Source organism: Exserohilum turcica, assembly GCF_000359705.1.
Source record: "Exserohilum turcica Et28A unplaced genomic scaffold SETTUscaffold_11, whole genome shotgun sequence".
NCBI lineage: Eukaryota > Fungi > Ascomycota > Dothideomycetes > Pleosporales > Pleosporaceae > Exserohilum > Exserohilum turcicum.
The window spans coordinates 1296635-1313317 of NW_007359926.1; the positions used below are offsets into that span (position 1 = coordinate 1296635).

General features: G+C 53.7%; 8 protein-coding genes across 8 annotated transcripts in view; 5 read left to right on the forward strand and 3 right to left on the reverse strand.

The window, feature by feature from the left end:
* The window catches only part of SETTUDRAFT_175438 (uncharacterized protein), a gene marked incomplete at both ends in the record, with an annotated part of 8598 nt that extends 6667 nt beyond the window's left edge, over nt 1–1931 (forward strand). Inside the window, 2 exons of the mRNA XM_008024053.1 lie at nt 666–1818; nt 1920–1931. Of these exons, the coding sequence (XP_008022244.1) occupies nt 666–1818; nt 1920–1931 (1165 nt within the window). The remainder of the gene's footprint in view (nt 1–665; nt 1819–1919) is intronic.
* A 28-nt stretch (nt 1932–1959) lies between these two features.
* SETTUDRAFT_25654 (uncharacterized protein) lies at nt 1960–3595 on the reverse strand (the record flags this gene model as incomplete). The annotated part of the gene is made up of 3 exons (XM_008023654.1): nt 1960–2830; nt 2886–3393; nt 3451–3595. The coding sequence occupies 3 exons, from the start codon at nt 3593–3595 to the stop codon at nt 1960–1962; spliced, it is 1524 nt and encodes a 507-aa protein (XP_008021845.1).
* A 562-nt stretch (nt 3596–4157) lies between these two features.
* SETTUDRAFT_167262 (uncharacterized protein) lies at nt 4158–5499 on the reverse strand. Its single transcript, XM_008024054.1, has 3 exons — nt 5464–5499; nt 4564–5406; nt 4158–4508 (listed from the first exon to the last, which is right to left on the reverse strand). Exons 1-3 carry the CDS (start codon nt 5491–5493, stop codon nt 4275–4277), a joined length of 1107 nt encoding a protein of 368 aa, XP_008022245.1. The 5' UTR covers nt 5494–5499; the 3' UTR covers nt 4158–4274.
* A 368-nt stretch (nt 5500–5867) lies between these two features.
* On the forward strand, nt 5868–6769 carry SETTUDRAFT_103478 (uncharacterized protein; the record flags this gene model as incomplete). The annotated part of the gene is made up of 2 exons (XM_008024055.1): nt 5868–6621; nt 6726–6769. 2 exons carry the CDS (start codon nt 5868–5870, stop codon nt 6767–6769), a joined length of 798 nt encoding a protein of 265 aa, XP_008022246.1.
* A 520-nt stretch (nt 6770–7289) lies between these two features.
* Nucleotides 7290–8006, forward strand: SETTUDRAFT_167263 (uncharacterized protein). The gene is made up of 2 exons (XM_008024056.1): nt 7290–7396; nt 7489–8006. Exons 1-2 carry the CDS (start codon nt 7299–7301, stop codon nt 7898–7900), a joined length of 510 nt encoding a protein of 169 aa, XP_008022247.1. The 5' UTR covers nt 7290–7298; the 3' UTR covers nt 7901–8006.
* A 929-nt stretch (nt 8007–8935) lies between these two features.
* SETTUDRAFT_167264 (uncharacterized protein) lies at nt 8936–11691 on the forward strand. The gene is made up of 7 exons (XM_008024057.1): nt 8936–9328; nt 9439–9775; nt 9831–10294; nt 10342–10411; nt 10465–10703; nt 10753–10865; nt 10918–11691. The coding sequence occupies exons 1-7, from the start codon at nt 9147–9149 to the stop codon at nt 11280–11282; spliced, it is 1770 nt and encodes a 589-aa protein (XP_008022248.1). The 5' UTR covers nt 8936–9146; the 3' UTR covers nt 11283–11691.
* A 655-nt stretch (nt 11692–12346) lies between these two features.
* Nucleotides 12347–14123, forward strand: SETTUDRAFT_158986 (uncharacterized protein; the record flags this gene model as incomplete). The annotated part of the gene is made up of 4 exons (XM_008024058.1): nt 12347–12561; nt 12615–12745; nt 12796–13530; nt 13579–14123. 4 exons carry the CDS (start codon nt 12347–12349, stop codon nt 14121–14123), a joined length of 1626 nt encoding a protein of 541 aa, XP_008022249.1.
* A 1415-nt stretch (nt 14124–15538) lies between these two features.
* SETTUDRAFT_167266 (uncharacterized protein) lies at nt 15539–16246 on the reverse strand. Its single transcript, XM_008024059.1, has one exon. The coding sequence runs from the start codon at nt 16201–16203 to the stop codon at nt 15616–15618; it is 588 nt and encodes a 195-aa protein (XP_008022250.1). The 5' UTR covers nt 16204–16246; the 3' UTR covers nt 15539–15615.
* Between the last annotated feature and the right edge of the window lie 437 nt (nt 16247–16683).

Here is a 16683-nt window from a genome sequence, read left to right on the forward strand (position 1 = left end):
ATCAGCGTTTGGGATTTGGTGCCACAGTAGGCGAAGACTGTCTCGGCGTTTCGACTTATTTTGCTATTACAGACCAGAAAACTGTTATAGCGTTTTTGAATTTTGTGCCACAGTAGGCAAAGACTGTCCTGGCGGTTGGATATGGTGCCACAGCGGGATCAGGCTGTCTCGGCGTTTAGATATAGGATTTTTGATTTTTGTTGTTTTATTTGGTGTTTTTAATTGTTTTTGGTTTCGTTTGGTAGTCTCCCTATTAGTCATCGGGGCGGTCTGTGCGTTCTCGAAGATTTTCGCATTTCGAACACGTCGCAAGAATACCGACAATACCCCCTCTAGCACCTCAACGAGAGGGCTGCACACATTAGAGGTGGCGTAAATCGGTTTCTCGCGACGTGTTACCCCTATATCTGATAGAAAATTGACGAGTTTTGATGAAAGATTTCTGCTTAAAAGTTGGTGTGTGTGTGTGTTTTTGTTTTGAGTGTAAGACGTGTCTCAACTATCTGCTCTTATAGCTTATAGCTCCACAGCGCGCACGCTGCACGTCTTAAAACTTGCTATAATTAGTTTCTTGTAAGGGATTTGTATATATTTAACGAAAATTACACCTATTCTAGAAAACTTGACGTTGGTGTGTGATGTGTGTCCAATCTGTCTATCGAGAGCCTCGAGGTGGGCAACATCACCCTCGTACAGACCCTCACGCTCATGTCAAATTATCTGCAGAAGCGGAACAAGCCCAACAGTGGGTACAACTACCTGGGCCTGGCCCTTCACATGGCAATGGGCCTGGGGCTGCACAAGGAATTCCATCACTGGGACATATCCCCGCTGAACATGGAGATTCGCCGGCGCGTGTGGTGGTCCATGTTCGTCTTCAACATAGGCGCTGCCGTCACGTTTGGTCGCCCACTGGCTTGGCCCAACAGGAATGTCGAAGTCCATTTGCCCATTAACGTTTCCGACAGAGCGTTGACCAACTTATCCCGCACAGCTCCGAGTGAGGCGGACCATATCACAACGTTCAGTGCCGTCATCATGCAGTCGAGGTTTCATCTGTTGGCCAATGACATTTACACAAAAGTCATTTCAATGCCGTTCCCAGCAGCCACCGAGCTTGTTCGTCTCGACGATACAATGATAGGGAAATGGGAGTCGTCAGTGCCTGTTTGGTATCGCCGTGATGCGATCATACCTCCTCAGTTCGCAACTGGCCATGCCATTATGTGGTGGCGACTGAGCAACTTCAGAATCATCATGTATCGGCCTTACGTTATTCAGCGCGTGCTCCAAGCAAGGTCACACGTTGGTGACGATGCAGTGCCGTCAGCAGTGCAAGAGGCCTACGCCAGATGTCTCCGCGAAGCTAATGAAAGTATCAGCGCCATCAGTACGTTCTGGGCCAACACGTCACCATCGCGAATGGCTGCGTGGTATGCATTGTACTTTTTGTTCCAAGCATCGCTCATACCCTGTGTTTGTTTGCGCAACGAGCCTACTGCACCGTCATCCGGAAACTGGCGTGCGCAGATCAGCCAGACGATGCGGACTATGCAGCACTTGGCAACAATCAATCCGAGCGCACAGGACTGTCTGAACGTCCTTGAACGACTGTGCGGTCCGTTTTTGCAACCCCAGATGGCTGCGCAGGATGCACATGCGCTCACGACCCCTGATGGTGTTTTATTGGAACATCCTACTGAGGAATCTCCGCACACTCAGATCAACAATGTTTACAGCATGATGTGGCCGAATGCGAATGACGCAGAAGTGGATGTACTCATACAGAGGGGGATATGGGCTGATTTCCTTCCGAATGTCGACAACGCAGGAGAACCAAACCCAAGCGGATCCAATGCATTTAGTGAGGCACAATTTCCCTGGGGGTGAAATACGGTGTCACTCTCTCCGCTCGTCAGCCCAAGGTTTGAATATCACACAGATTCCATTTGCGATGCTTTAAACCACCTCGATATGCTGCTTGCCAAAGTCCTCCTTCTTGACAAGGTCGGCGTCAGGCGATGCTCCCGGTCCGTCAAAAATCTCGGCAATTTCCTCAAGACTGCGACCTTTTGTTTCGGGAAAGAAGAAATACGTAACGCCTAAGAAGACAAGCAGCAGACAACAAAAGACTATGTAGTACCTCCACCTGAGGTTCTCCATCCCTATCGGGTTGACGAATGCCTGGATGACCAAGGAGACGTAGATGGAGATGAGCTCGCAGCTGATGCCCTTGGACCGGAGGCTATAAGTAAAGATTTCTGTCGGGTAGCTCATCAAGAGCGGTGTGTATGCGATGTCGTAGTGGAAATAAAAGATGAAGAGACACACAACCACCACGTATCCTGCCGCTTTGTTGTTCTCTTGGTTATTTACAGCCGAGCATGCTGTCCAGACAATGTACGAAATCAGCATGCCGATACCACTCCACAGGAAAAGGGTGCGTCGCCCCAGTCGGTCGACGAGGAGTGCTGCGCTCACAGCTGCAGCAAAGTTGAATATCTGCAAGAGACCATTGATGAGCGTCTGCATGAATGCATCTGTTATACCGATCGAGTCCAAGACTAGCGTTAAGTAGTACGATACCACGCCGATACCGTTCCATTGGGCGAATCCACCCACGCATACGGCAAGGAAGAGTCGCTTCCGGTTTCCAGGAGTTGCGATGAGCGCTGACCATTGTATCGACTTTGCTGCACTTTCCTGTCGAATGGCAGAGACGATTTCACTCATTTCCCGTGTAACCAAAGGGCTGTGCTCGTCGCCGCCAGCATGGTACCGTGCCAGGATTTCGCGTGCTTGGTCGTTGCGCTCTTGTGCTACGAGCCATCTACCGCATCTCGTTAGCTATTCCTCGCGAGCAGGGTGTAGTCATGAATACGTACCTGGGAGATTCCGGCAATGTCCAGAAGAAGGCGAGCTGGATCAGTGGATAGCCCGCCTGCAGGATAGTTGGTATTCTCCAGCTCCAATTACCAGGGTAGACCTGGGTCCCGAACGTTGTCCATGCTGCCAGGATGGCACCGAGATAATACATGGTCCAGAAGGCACTGGTGTATTTGCCCCGGTGCGTGGGATATGCCAGCTCCGCAATCAACATTGGCGACGGCTGAACAACGAACATACCCGCCGCACCAACGACAGCCCTGGAGACGATGAATTGTGCCAGGGTCGTCGCGGTCGCTTGTATGATTGTTGCGACGATGACGCCAATAAGACCGCTAAGCAGGACAATACGTCGCCCGTAACGATCAGACAGCATGCCGACAAAAGGCAACACAGCCACCGAACCAGCAGACTGCGCTGCATTAACAAGTCCAAGAAGGGCGCCGGTCGGTTTTCCAAAGTATTCCTGCCACTGCGGAAGAGACTGAAGGCCATTCATCAACGAGCCTAGCCATCGTCAGTATCAAAACTCCAAAAAGCCACGAGAAAGCTGGGATGCCCCACCATCATATCCTGCAACCGCCGACGACAGCAGTGGCACCAGCAAGATCAGATTCAGGCGCCGCAAGTGCGGAATCTGGAACCAGTACTTGTCCGTCTGCGGTAGCACGTCCGCAATGGCGTGGCCAACGATATCCGCATCCTTCATGGCTGCCCGTGGTTCGTCGTAACGAATACAATTATATGTATCAAGAGGATTGAGTACTGGTCATCCAGCAAGAATATACGTGCATGGAGACCCCATCCACGTCTTGGTTTTATACGCAGGTCAACGGGACTCCCCCGCCTTGGTTATATACACACATTCACGTCAACATAGCCGAAACTGTGGGGTACCCCGAGAATCAGGCACGCCAAAGCCCATTTCCCCAGGTTTCCAGGCAGCGGTTCATTGTAATAGCGGAATGCGGGTTGCTAGTAGTAGCCATGGCGAGCGGGCGGCCTGGGGTAAATGATGCACGAGTCATGCTGTGGGTGCGGGCGACTGTCACCCCAACGCTAACCGTGTCGTACATGCAATGCAAGCCTCGTTACGGAGCACACTCACCCATGCGATGCTCACTACGTTTGCATCGAGCGCCGAGCATCGAGAGCGGCTGACCATCGGATCTGGCCCTGTGGGTAATGACGCAATGTTTCTGATCGCGGTTGTTGCTTGTGGTTATGGTTTTGGCTGTTTCAGCAGGTTCAATTGCACTGGACATGTCGTTGCTGACTAGACATGTCATTGCAGTCTATCACAAGTACAGAATCCCGTCAATCTCGACGGATCCGCGAGTGTATTCGGAAGACCGTTTATGACCCTCGGTCTCCATGCACGTCCATGTCTACTGTACACCCTCTATGACTACCTTGAAGACGCCCTCCTTTGCAGCCTTGACCAGTTCAAATGCCTGCTCCGCCTCCTCAAACTTGAATCGGTTTGTAATGAGCTTCTTCACATTGACCTTGCCCGACGCCACCAGATCGACGGCTGTCGGGTAGCATCCGACTGAGTATCGGATAGAGCCTTTGATGGTCAGGGCACGGATGCACGCTGTTGTGATGGGGAAAACGACGTTCTAAACATCATAGTCAGCAATTCGATGTTAACGCGTGCTGGACTGGTAGATGTACCTCCTTGCCCATGCCAGCCTGGACGTAGGTGCCGCCTTTCTTTGCTACGTTGATGCCGGCTTGGATACATGACTCGGCACCAGTGCATTCCAGCACGATGTCTGCGCCTTCACCAAGCTCAAACTTTTCCTTGATGGATGCTGCAATCGCTTCGGAATGCGCAATAGGATCCGTTCCATCTTTGGCCTGGGGCGGCAGGAAGACACCGTCCGCGGCATATGCCCTGGCAAAGTCGAGTCGTGCCTGTGAAATATCAATGGCGATTACTTTCCTCGCCCCTGAGGCTTTGGCTACGGCCTGTGAGAGTACTCCAATAGGACCTGCGCCGAATACGACGACGGTTTGGTTCGCACGCAAATCCGCGACTTTGCAGACCTGTACGGCGACGGAAACGGGCTCGACCAGCGCTGCCTCCTCCATGTCCATGTGGTCGGGGATCTTGTAGCAGTAGTCGCTCGCAACGGTGTAGTACTTGGCCAGCGTGCCGTCCCACGGCGGGGTGGCCGCGAAAATGGTATCGTTGCAGAGGTTATACGAGCCAGCTCTGCAGTAATCGCAGCGGCGGCACGGCACACCTGGCTCAATAGCTACGCGATCCCCTACTTTAAGGTTCGTCACGGCAGACCCTATCTCGACGACGGTGCCAGAGCTCTCATGGCCTAGGATAATAGGACTTTTCAGCACGAAATCCCCGATGCGGCCCCGCTGCCAGTAGTGCATGTCGCTGCCGCAGATTCCCGTCTGCGCGACATGCACGCGGACTTCATGCTCGTCGCGGAGTTTGGGGATTTCGCGGTCTTCAAAGGCGACGTCTTGGACGGCGCGCAAGACAAAGGCTGGGTTCTGGTGGGTGTGTTAGCTGGGGGAGGAAATGAGTACATGGCAATTAACACGGCAAACCTTTTCAGTTGTTGTTGTTGCAGACGCCATTTTGGTAAGTATCCCAATTGACTAGGGCGACTTGATGAATTGGACAAGGCCATTTTTGTATGCTTGTATCCAGCATGAAAGGGCAGATTTCGGGTGCTGTAGAGCACCACTGTGGGGGGTGCTGGGGTCAAGGGCAACCGTCTCCCCTATGCGGGGCGGGCGCTTCAACGGCCCAACTGATGCCATGCTACTCCACAAAGAGACGATACGGCTGCAGAACAGGTACACCCACTCCGAAGACTAATGGGCATCGGCGATCTTCCGTTTTCCATGGCCCGATTCATCAAGCTCGTAGCGGTTGTTTTTCGTCCTGCCAGCTCGACGCTTCTTCCTCTTCTTCTTCCTCCTTCTTGAATCCCCGCTTACCCGTCACAATGCCGCTCGCCAAACCAGCCAACACCGACGCCCACGTCACATCTCAGTTCTCGCTCAAGGGCAAGACGGCCGTCGTCACAGGCGGCGTCCGGGGCATTGGGCTCGCAGCGTCGAGGGGGCTGGCCGAGGCGGGCGCAAACGTCGCGGTGCTGTACTCGAGCACCAAGGACGCCGACGCCATTGCCGACTCGATTGCCGCCGACACGGGTGTCAAGGTAAAAGCGTACAAGGCGGCTGTGGAGAACAAGGACGAAATCACCCGCGTCATCAACACCGTCGCCGCCGACTTTGGCGGCCTCGACATTGTCGTTGCAAACGCTGGCATCGCAAACCACCACCCCGCCGAGGACTACACCGAACAGGAATGGCGCCACATCATGGCCGTCAACCTCGACGGCGCATTCTACACGGCGCAGGCGGCGGGCGTCATCTTCAAGGCCCAGGGCCACGGCAACGTCATTTTCACCGCCAGCGTGTCGGCCATGCTCGTCAACCTGCCGCAGAAACAGGCCGCCTACAATGCGTCAAAGGCGGGCGTCGTCCAGCTTGCGCGCTGTCTGAGCGTCGAGTGGGTGGATTTTGCGCGCGTCAATTGCATTTCTCCGGGCTTCATTGCAACAGACATGCTGGATGTGCATCCTCGCGAGTGGAGGGAGAAGTGGCTGGATATGGTGCCTGGGAAGAGGTTGTGTGATACGGGGGAACTGAAGGGGGCCTATGTCTTCTTGGCGAGTGATGCGAGCAGCTACATGAGTAAGTTTCCGTTTCGGTGTTTTGCCCCCTCTACCTTCTTTTCCTTCTGCTCTGCGTGTGCGTGGCACCAAGCAAGCAGGCAACGGGAACTGACGTGTTGGCAGCGGGAGCGAATCTGGTTATCGACGGGGGTTACACATTACCGTAGTCTTGATTGGATAGCTGTTGCAGCGGTTAAGATGAGTATCACGCGTTTCTTACATGCCAGACAATCGCCATGGTCTCCACGGAGGCTGCATAACTTGTGCTCTTGTATACTCTTACAGAAAGGCAAGTCATGTTATATGCTAATGAGGTGGCACTTTTCGTATGCGTACGACTCGCCCCCTACACGACATGGCGAGCCATCGAACCACGAGAGAGAAGCTGGACCAAATATCGCGGATCCTAGCCCATCTTTTTTTTCCTCGCCGACGCACACCCAAGCACACGCAGAGACACCCTGGAAAGGCCATCGGCAAACAGGCACGAAGACCCGCGGACAAGGCAATTACAAACGAGAAGATTGCGTGAGACAAGGCGAGGCCGACAGTCCAAAAGAAGGGTCCACATGTCGAGATGCCAAACCTCCACATTATCTGACTCAGACACCTTCTCATCGTCAGGAACTACGTAGTGTCTCCCTCTCTACCCTCTCTCCCCCACCCAGCCTTTTCCGCTCAATCCAACAAATTCCCATGGCTACCTTTGCCCCGGAACAACCCACCACACCAACTACATACAACCTACAAAGCAACACAACTCGATCAAATCCAGACTCCGGAGCTTCATCCCCGTACGATCCGTAACCCCCAACCCGGTATAAAGTCCCATGTATCTTTTTTGCCTCCCCCCTCCCCCCTTCTCCTCCTCTTAAAATCTCACAAGCATACGACACACTACAGTAGTATTCCCGCGCCCACCCCTTCCCTCCCCAACCACACACTTTGTTTCCCCGGACAAAGATGCCAGAAACACGGCGGTCTGCACCACCCCTCCCTTGTACTCGTCTCCTCGACCCATGATGATGTGCAGTCGCATTGCCCAAAGGCGTCACGAGATGTGGGCAACCACGTGCCCCCAGTGTAAGGGCAACGCTCGAACCGGAAGCGCGCGGATGCTGCGAGCCATGCAAGCCTGGAGACCTTTGTGCCAGTACACCAGCGTCGTGCTCCTCGGGCTAAGCTTTTCTAGAATCCCGCTTTACACGGCTTGCTGCGAGGCGACGATTGTGACCGTTTGGCTGTGGGCCTTTTATTTTTCGGGTCTTGTTGGAAGGTTGCGTAAGCTGGACGTGTGACGTCAGTTTGGGGTGGTTTCTTACACCCTCCCCCCCCCCCAGCTCGCAGCTTGCTTCTCCCGACACATGGACAGGCATGGTATGCATGCATGTTGCACCTTTATTCTGTGTTTGGGAATTAGCCTTTCCGTTGTTCCTTGTGTATGTATACATGCTTGTTGTGTATGAGAGGGGGGAGGAGAGTGGACCAGGGGGGGAGGGTTCTCGGTGCGTGGCGTGAGAACATATCTCTATTATTGATTTTTTTTGTTGATGTTTGTTTCGGGCATACAATCAATCGTATCATGGCCCCATGGTGTGAGAAAACAAGGAAGAAGCAATGCAGAGAGAGAGAGAGAGAAAGAAAGGGAGCGAGAAAGAAAAATAAGACAGAGCACGAGCACGAAGTAATTCTCTAGGTACATTACTTGACGAACGTGAGTCGTTCGTCGACTAAGTAACTAAGGCCCACCACCACCCCGTTCCCACACACACACCACTACTACTACATCATACAACCCTGCGTGTGCATGCTTCCCCAACTTCTCTCTCTCTCTCTTTTTTCTCACCTACCCAGTTCGAGCGCTCCGCACATGGCTCCCCGGAGCAAAGCAGGCAAAAACACCCAATCGTCGTGTTGCAAGCAGCATTCCCGGTAGCACGCGCGTGATACAGAACTCGAATCGGGAGCTTTTGTCATCCCTCTCTACTCATCCGCACCCATCCGCCCCACACACACTCACACATCTCGCCATCCATCGCCCATCGCCAGTCCGTTCCGCGTCGTGATCTCGTGCCCATGGGCTTGGATCGAAACGCCGCTGAGCATGGTATGTAGGAGGGGTGTGTGTGAGGCAAGAGAGGGAAAAACACAACCAATGTAACTTCGTCAGCAGACAAGGGAACGAGCGGAATCCCGCCATCCGACCGGCTACCCCGTTCCATGGCCTTCTGCAAACCCTGTGGTCTCCCCCCCCCCTCCAACGTTAATATATGTATAAAAGACGTGGTGGGTGGGTTGGTTTTTTTTGTTTCGTTTGCTTGAGCCTCAATCGTGTTGATCTTGACTCTTTCATCCACTCATACTCACACTCACACTCACATATATTCTCCGCTTACCTCCTTCTCTCTCTCTCTCTTCCTGTCTCTCATACAGATACAGACACAGACACATATACACCCCAGGTCATCGGGTGGTGTCTGGTTCTGACTAATATATTTTGATTGACAGAGAGGATACTTACTGTATCTTGGACCTGGTACTTCGATGGAGAAGATCGAAGAAAAGTTCTCCAATCCAATCAAGGATTGGAGACGGAGGAGCTCCGTTGAAAACTCGTCGCGGTGGGCGGGCGAGCATGCTGGCTATGATAACACGCCGCTGCCTCGCTTTACGGCAGCAGGCCTCGGCATGGGTGTTTTGGTGTCGATGGGCGGATTCGTGTTTGGGTATGGCATGCCTTTTTTTTTAACTTCCCTTCGCTCTTTATTATATCCAGTCCTTCTGTTCTTGGATGCTACTATACCCTCGACAAGACTAACCAGTGAACGCTATACAGCTACGACACGGGTCAGATTTCTGGATTCCTGGAAATGAAAGACTTCCTGCGGCGCTTTGGCCAGCGACGCCGAAACGGCACTTTCTACTTTTCTAACGTGCGGTCTGGTCTTATTGTTGCGCTGCTGTCGATTGGTACGCTGTTTGGAGCGCTGATTGCGGCGCCCATTGCGGATTTCATTGGCAGGAAGAATAGCATCATTGTGTGGTGTGGCATCTTCTCCATTGGTATCATCGTCCAGATCGCGGCAACAGACAAGTGGTATGAGATCATGATGGGCCGTTTTGTCGCTGGTTTGGGGGTAGGCGCACTGAGTTTGCTTGTGCCCATGTACCAGGTATGCATTCCAGCAGTATTTTGTGGTTGGAAAGGGAGATTTAACGGTTGTACAGGCCGAAACCGCTCCTCGCCATATTCGAGGTGCCCTCATCTCAACGTACCAGCTGATGATTACTTTTGGAATTTTCCTCGCTGCCGTTTTCAACTATGCGGCTGAGAAACACCAGTCTGGCAAGGCGGCTTCGTGGCAAATCACCCTGGGTCTTTCGTTCGTACCGGCTGTGATTCTTTCAGTCGGTATCTTGTTCTTTTCCGAGACACCTCGCTACAACTACCGCCATGGCAAGGTAGACGAGGCGGTCAAGACAATGACAAAGGTCTACGGCGTGCCTGAGAACAACTACATGGTCCAGCTCGAACTCGAGGAGATGAAGGCCAAGCTAGAGGCTGAGAGCAAAGTCAGCAACGGACCCATCCAGGAGTGGATTGGCATGTGGAAAGCGCCCAAGATGGCGTACCGCATCGCCATCGGCATGGGATTGCAGATGTTCCAGCAACTGACGGGCGCCAATTACTTGTTAGCTACACGGCTGTATCCGCATGGAACTCGCTAATGCTTCACAGCTTCTACTATGGCACTACCGTTTTCGCGGGTACCGGTATCAAGAACTCGTTCGTAACGCAGATGATCCTGGTTAGTGCTTCTGCTCCAAGCTGCTGCGCAAGTCCGAGGCTAATCAGTGGTAGAACGGCATCAACTTCGGCGTCACCTTCTACGGGCTGTATATTGTCGAGCATTACGGTCGCCGCAAGTCGCTCATCGCCGGCTCGTGCTGGATGTTCATTTGCTTCTTGATCTTCGCTTCCGTCGGCCACTTTTCGCTTGATCGCCAGGATCCTCAGCGGACCGAGAGCGCGGCTACGGCTATGATCTGCTTCGCCTGTTTCTTCATTTTTGGATTTGCGACCACCTGGGGCCCGATGATGTGAGTAGACGCTGCTTCCATGTCGTTTGCATAGCTGACGATCCATCAGCTGGACTATTTGCGGTGAGCTGTATCCCAGCCGCTACCGTGCGAAAGCAATGGCGCTGTCGACAGCATCGAATTGGTTGTGGAACTTCCTGCTTGCTTTCTTCACCCCGTTCAGTAAGTCCCAGTCTTGTTCACTTAGCGAGATATCGAGACTAATACAGAACAGTCACTGGTGCAATCGACTTCCGCTACGGCTACGTCTTTGCCGCAACCAACGTGGTCGGCGGTCTCCTTGTCTACTTCTTTGTCATCGAAGGTCAAGGCCGTACCCTCGAGGAGATTGACACCATGTACCTGATGGGAGTCAAGCCGTGGGAAAGCGCAAATTGGGTGGTGCCCAGCATCGAGGAGATGAGCGGCAAGATGAGAGAGCAGCTCGAAGCATTGAACCCCGAGTTGGCACTCAAGAAAGAGGCGGCGCCAGGCGGCGAGGGTGGCGTACTGGAAAATGCAGAGAAGGAAGAGCATAGCGATGTAACGGGCGAAGGGAGTGAGGGAGCGACACGACAGCGCAAGGAGCTCGAGGCATAATCGGGGGGTCTTGGCCCGAAGACTGGCCGGGATTGCCCTGCGGTGAGGTAGAGCAGCCCCGCGTCGTTTGTTAATCTTTTAGTCAGTAATAATTCTTGTCGTTCCACTCGACGTTATAGTTGCAGTCCAGGGTGGTATGCCTTGGTAACATGATCGAAAACTCGACGTTGAGAGAGAGCAAACGCCACTCACCCCTGGTATGGCCCAGTGCCTAAGCTCGGCACAGAAGTTTGCAAATACACCGTATTTTTGGGCGTGGCGGCCTGACAGCATGTTTGAGGGACCGTTTCAAGGCTATCTTGGCTGTTGGCGACGCATGGGGCAAGTAGGTTTTGGCAAGATGCTTGAGGCGGCTGGCGAGGATACCCGCGTGCGGATGGTTCGGCGGAACAATGATCCTGGATCCTTCATTGACGGCTTGCACGCCCAGCACGGGTGGCCGGGCAATGGCTCGGGAGGTGGTATCGGGTGTTCTGGGATGGCGGACGTCACTCGGCCAGCCTTGTATTTCCTTACACCACAGGCTTGGCTCTGGCCGTAACCCCGTTGGGCGCTGACAGCTGCGGTGCACACATGGAGAGAGGGTGTTTTCGGGATTTGCGATACACTCGGCTGATGCCACAGCCAGCGCTGGTCCAGGCCACGACGAGAAAAACCTCAAATGCATCCCTGACGGAGCCTCGGCGTGCCAAGACGCTAGCATTCACGCCAAGACGTCTCGCTCCCACCCAACCATCAGATTAGATGCGTCTTGTCAGTATCGCTGGCCGCCAACCTACACCATCTGCCATGGCCATGCAACGACACGGGATGCTAGCGCGCCATGTGGTCATCGCACAGGACTGGGTCTCGCTCCAGCCGCAGCCGCGCGGTGAATGTCCTGTCGGGCATACCGCCGCCCTCCTTGGCGGGAAAAATGCACTGCCAATAGCACACGGCTGCCGCTCTGCCCCCTCTGCATTCACCAGCAACGTCGCGACGCATGGCCGATCAGATAAAGTAGCGCCCTGGACCTGCAGCGTCTCTCCTCCCGCACTTGTATTTTGCCTCTGTGGAATGCGACCATGAGACAGTCAATGCCGCCCGACGGCGGCCCTGTCCACAGCCAAGACGCTCAGAACCAGGCGGACCGCCCAGAATTCGGCAAGCATGTCGAATACACGCATGACGGCCTCCCGGGCGACGACCCAGGCGGGCTGGCCACGCAGGCTGGTGTGAAACGAATCGAGGCCGTGAGCAAGGCCTGGACAAAGACGTCGCTCGTCATCGCCTACGTCTCGTGCGTTTCTCCCTTGTTGCTTTCTTCTGTCATCACACTCATGCCGCATCCAGCCTTCTTCTTATCGCCAACGCCACTTCTCTCGAGATCCAGGTCACGGGCGCCTTGCTGCCATTCGCAACCAGTGCCTTTTCTTCGCATTCGCTAGTTTCCACCGTCTCGGTGGTCCAGGGCGTCGTAGCCTGTAGGTTTTGCTATTCCTGATCCGTGTATTGCAAATACTCACCCATGCAGCTGTCATCAAGCCCCCGGCAGGTAAAATCGCCGATGTCTTTGGGCGCCTCGAGTCCTTTTCTATTATTGTTCTTCTATACACGGTTGGCTATGTCATGCAAGCCGCGTCCAACAGTGTCCAAACGTTTGCTGGCGCCCAAATCTTTTGGTCTATCGGCTACAATGGACTCCAGGTCTTGCAGCAGATCTTCGTCGCAGACACTACCGACTTGCTGAATCGTGCCCTGTTCTCAACCTTGTTCGATCTGCCCTTTCTGTGGACGACTTGGGCTGGGCCAGAGGTCGGGCAGGCCATTCTCAATAATACCATCTGGCGATGGGGATATGGCATCTGGGCTATCATTCTGCCCGTTTGTTTCGTCCCCTTGGCAGCCAGCCTGTTCATGAATCAGCGGCGAGCGAAGAAGTTGGGCTTCGATGTCCCGAGTCCGTTTCGAGGAAGCAGCGCCTTCCAAGTTGCGAAGAATATCTGGTTCGATCTTGACGCTGGTGGACTGCTGCTGTTCGCTGCTGCCATCTCATTGATCCTGCTACCGCTTACCCTGGCTCCAAATGCTGACGGCCAGTGGAGCAACCCCAGCATGATTGCTATGCTGGTCGTCGGCGGGGTGTTTTTACTCCTCTTCCCGTTATGGGAGACAAGCAAGAAACTAGCCCCAGTGGCCTTCTTCCCTCCAGCTCTGTTCCAAGAGCGAACCATCATCGCGGGTGTCTTGATAGCCTTCTTCTACTTCAGTGAGTATATACATGTCCTGGCTCTTTCCTGATGCTTATCGTGTGCAGTGGCATTCTACATGTCAGTATTTCCCTACTTCAACTCGTATCTTCAGGTCGTCCAAGGTCAGTCTCTCACTGCTGCCGGCTATATCACACGAGTCTTCAGCTTCAGTTCGACCGTGTCGTCGGTCGCAGTCTCGCTCTTGATCAAGTACACGGCGCACTACAAGTACTACGTTTCCTGCGGTGCGGCTGTTTACCTCCTTGGAATGGGCCTGATGCTGGCGTATCGCACGCAAGACGCGTCTACAGCCACGCTCGTGGGCATTCAAATCGTCATCGGTATCGGCGGTGGTTTTCTCAACGTACCAGTGCAGCTCGGCGTCCAAGCATCGGCTTCACATCAGCAAGTCGCAGCTGCAACGACGGTGTGGCTTACGCTCCTCGAAGTTGGTGGTGCAGTTGGATCAGCAATCTCGGGCGCTATCTGGTCGACGTACATTCCATCAAAGCTTCAGCAGTACCTCCCAGAAGCAAACGCCGCAGACTGGGCGACGATCTACGGCAGTCTCACAGTGGCAGCAGACTATACCAAGTACCCAGCTGGCTGAGTACCTGGTGGTGGTGGTTTTTTATCTGAATCCAAGGTTGCGTCAGCCATGGCGGCTTTGTGGGAACTTCTGAAGCGACGATCACGGTGGCTAACGCTGGGGGGGGGGGGGGACAGTGTACGCTGAATTTCACGACTTAAGCCACATGGTCCTATATTGGTGTCGACGACGGTGCGATGTTTCCGGCCCACGCCGTCGTCGTGGGATTCTGGTGCGGCATACGAAACAACCCCAACCTCACGATCGGCGTTGCCAAAACCTCCATCTCCTCGCCCTCTCCCTCTTCTCTGCGCTGCCAACAACAACGCCAACGACTTTCTGGTCCATCTGGTCCAGGTTGTAGTTTTTGAGGAGCAAGGTTAGTGGCAAAATAGGGGCGGCGCAACAGAGCGCGCCAATGAGAAGGTAGCGCATTGTCTCTTGGTATGCCTGGTTGATCGCAAGGCGTCCAGGCGACCTGCATTTGGGCGCACCTAAGTACGTACTTAGTTACGTACTCTGGGTATGGATGTCGGGTCGAGGGCCGTGAAACTTTCCCGCGCGTATACGCCACAATTTCCCCCCTTGTTCCGCGCACGCACAGCTGCCCAATTGCGTGTATGCGTATGTGTGTGTGCTATTTACTCACTGTTCGTCCTTTGGGGCGGGGGGGTTACATAGGGCGCAAATCCGCCCATTCCAGTGTGTTTCATGTTCCGCGCAAAAACCCCAGTTCCATGCCCGCCAAGCCGGCATACAACCATACTGAGACTCGATTGCGACTTGTTCCATCTCTTGGCGCCGCCACCTCTCAGAAACTTGACGGCGGATGTCGCCTTCTGCATTGTCACGGCTGAAAGCGTTTGGCACCTGCCTGGGCATGCGGCTTCAGGGCATGAAGCAGAGAAGAACAAAGGCATTCCGCGGCCGGGGTAACCCCGTGCAAGGAAACCGGTACTCTCCGTGGTGACGTGTATGTCGCATCGTTGTCGCTGTCGTCGTTGAAGGCGTTTGCAAGGCGAAATCTAGAAACAAGGTAAGATGTCCCAAAAGCAGAAAAAGAAGAAGAAGAAGAAGAAGAAGAAGAAGAAGAAGAAGAAAAGCCAGTGAACTGGTCCGAGAAACTCAACTCGGAGAAAACAAGTTAAAACAAAGAAAAAGATGGTGTTTGATCACATACTAATTGCATTGGAATCCACAAAGTTTTGTCGTAAAATACAAGCGTCTGGCAGCCATGCATGCCAAACCAGTAATATAAAAGAATTCCCCCCCATGATAAAAAAAAACTCCATGATCATCTTTTGGTCTGCAAAGTATAGCTGCAGAAAAACCATTGCTGATGTTCGCTAAGATAAAGGAAAAAGACATGACTAGACTCCGCATTCCCCTAGAGCGGTCTATCGCTCATCCTCTGGCGGGTGGACAAAAAAAGGAAGCGAGGATGGGTGTGAAGTGGGTTGGTCGGTTGATTGGGTGCGTGGTCGCTGCGATGATAAGTAGGGTATATTGCTCTTTAAACTTCGGTGATGGCGACGAGGGTCATCTTGGGCGAATCCGACTCTTCAACCACTTCATCGCGCTTGTTCTTCTCGCCGCCCTTGGCGGGGGCACCAGCAGCAGCAGAACCAGCGGGGACGTTGAGACCAGGGTTGACAATGATACCGACGCCAGAGTTCTCGGTGCCCAGCTCGACCTTGGGCTGGTCCTTCTGGGCCTCCTTGGCGAAGCTGAGCGCAGCGTTGAAACCAGCGAGATCCCGCTTGATCCACTCCATGGCGGCCTCGACTGCATCCATCTTGGGCTCAACGGGCACACGCCTCTTGAGGAGTTGGTCGATGGCGCGGCGGGCAATGGAGCGCTTTGCGGGCGCAGCAGGCGCAGCTCCTTCAGCCTTGGCCGGGGGCTTCTCGCCGCCGCCACCGTTTCCTGCTGCGGCTCCCGAGGCCAGTGTGGCCATGAGTTGCGATGCTGATTCTGTGGATCCCAGTGTGATTTCACCATCACCGACTACCAGGGCAGGCGAATAAGCTCCCAGGTTGATGTTAAGGGGGAGGGCGGCGACGGTGGCGACGAGCGCAACGAGGAGGTGTTGAGGAAGCATCTTGAACTTTTTTTTTGAGTTATTTTAAATGTCTTGTTTTCCGGTGGGAATAGGGTCTTGTAGTAGTAGTAGTAGTAAGGTAGTTTTGGTGGATGGGATGGATTCCAAAGCAAATCAGTTGGGTGATCAAATAGCTAATTAGGTCGCACGGCGACGAGAATAATGACAAAGAGTTAGTGTAGAAGTGAAAGTGAGTGACCGGACTGGAGAACAGAAGAAGTGGGTTCTGCATCTTCTTATACTCAGTCTACACTAGCCACTGTTGGCCAGAGTAGCACGGCTCCATGGATAGTGGTCGCCTCTGCCAAGGGAGGTTAACCAGCTTCAAGGGAGTGTGAAACTTTTATGAAGCTGTGCCAAGTATCCGCAAGTAGGGCGCGGCAGAGCTTTACTCCCCCGACCGGTACTGCCAAGATACTCCCACTGTTTGATGTGAGGTCAAAACTACTACTAGGAAGGATAGGCGCAGGACTCAATGCT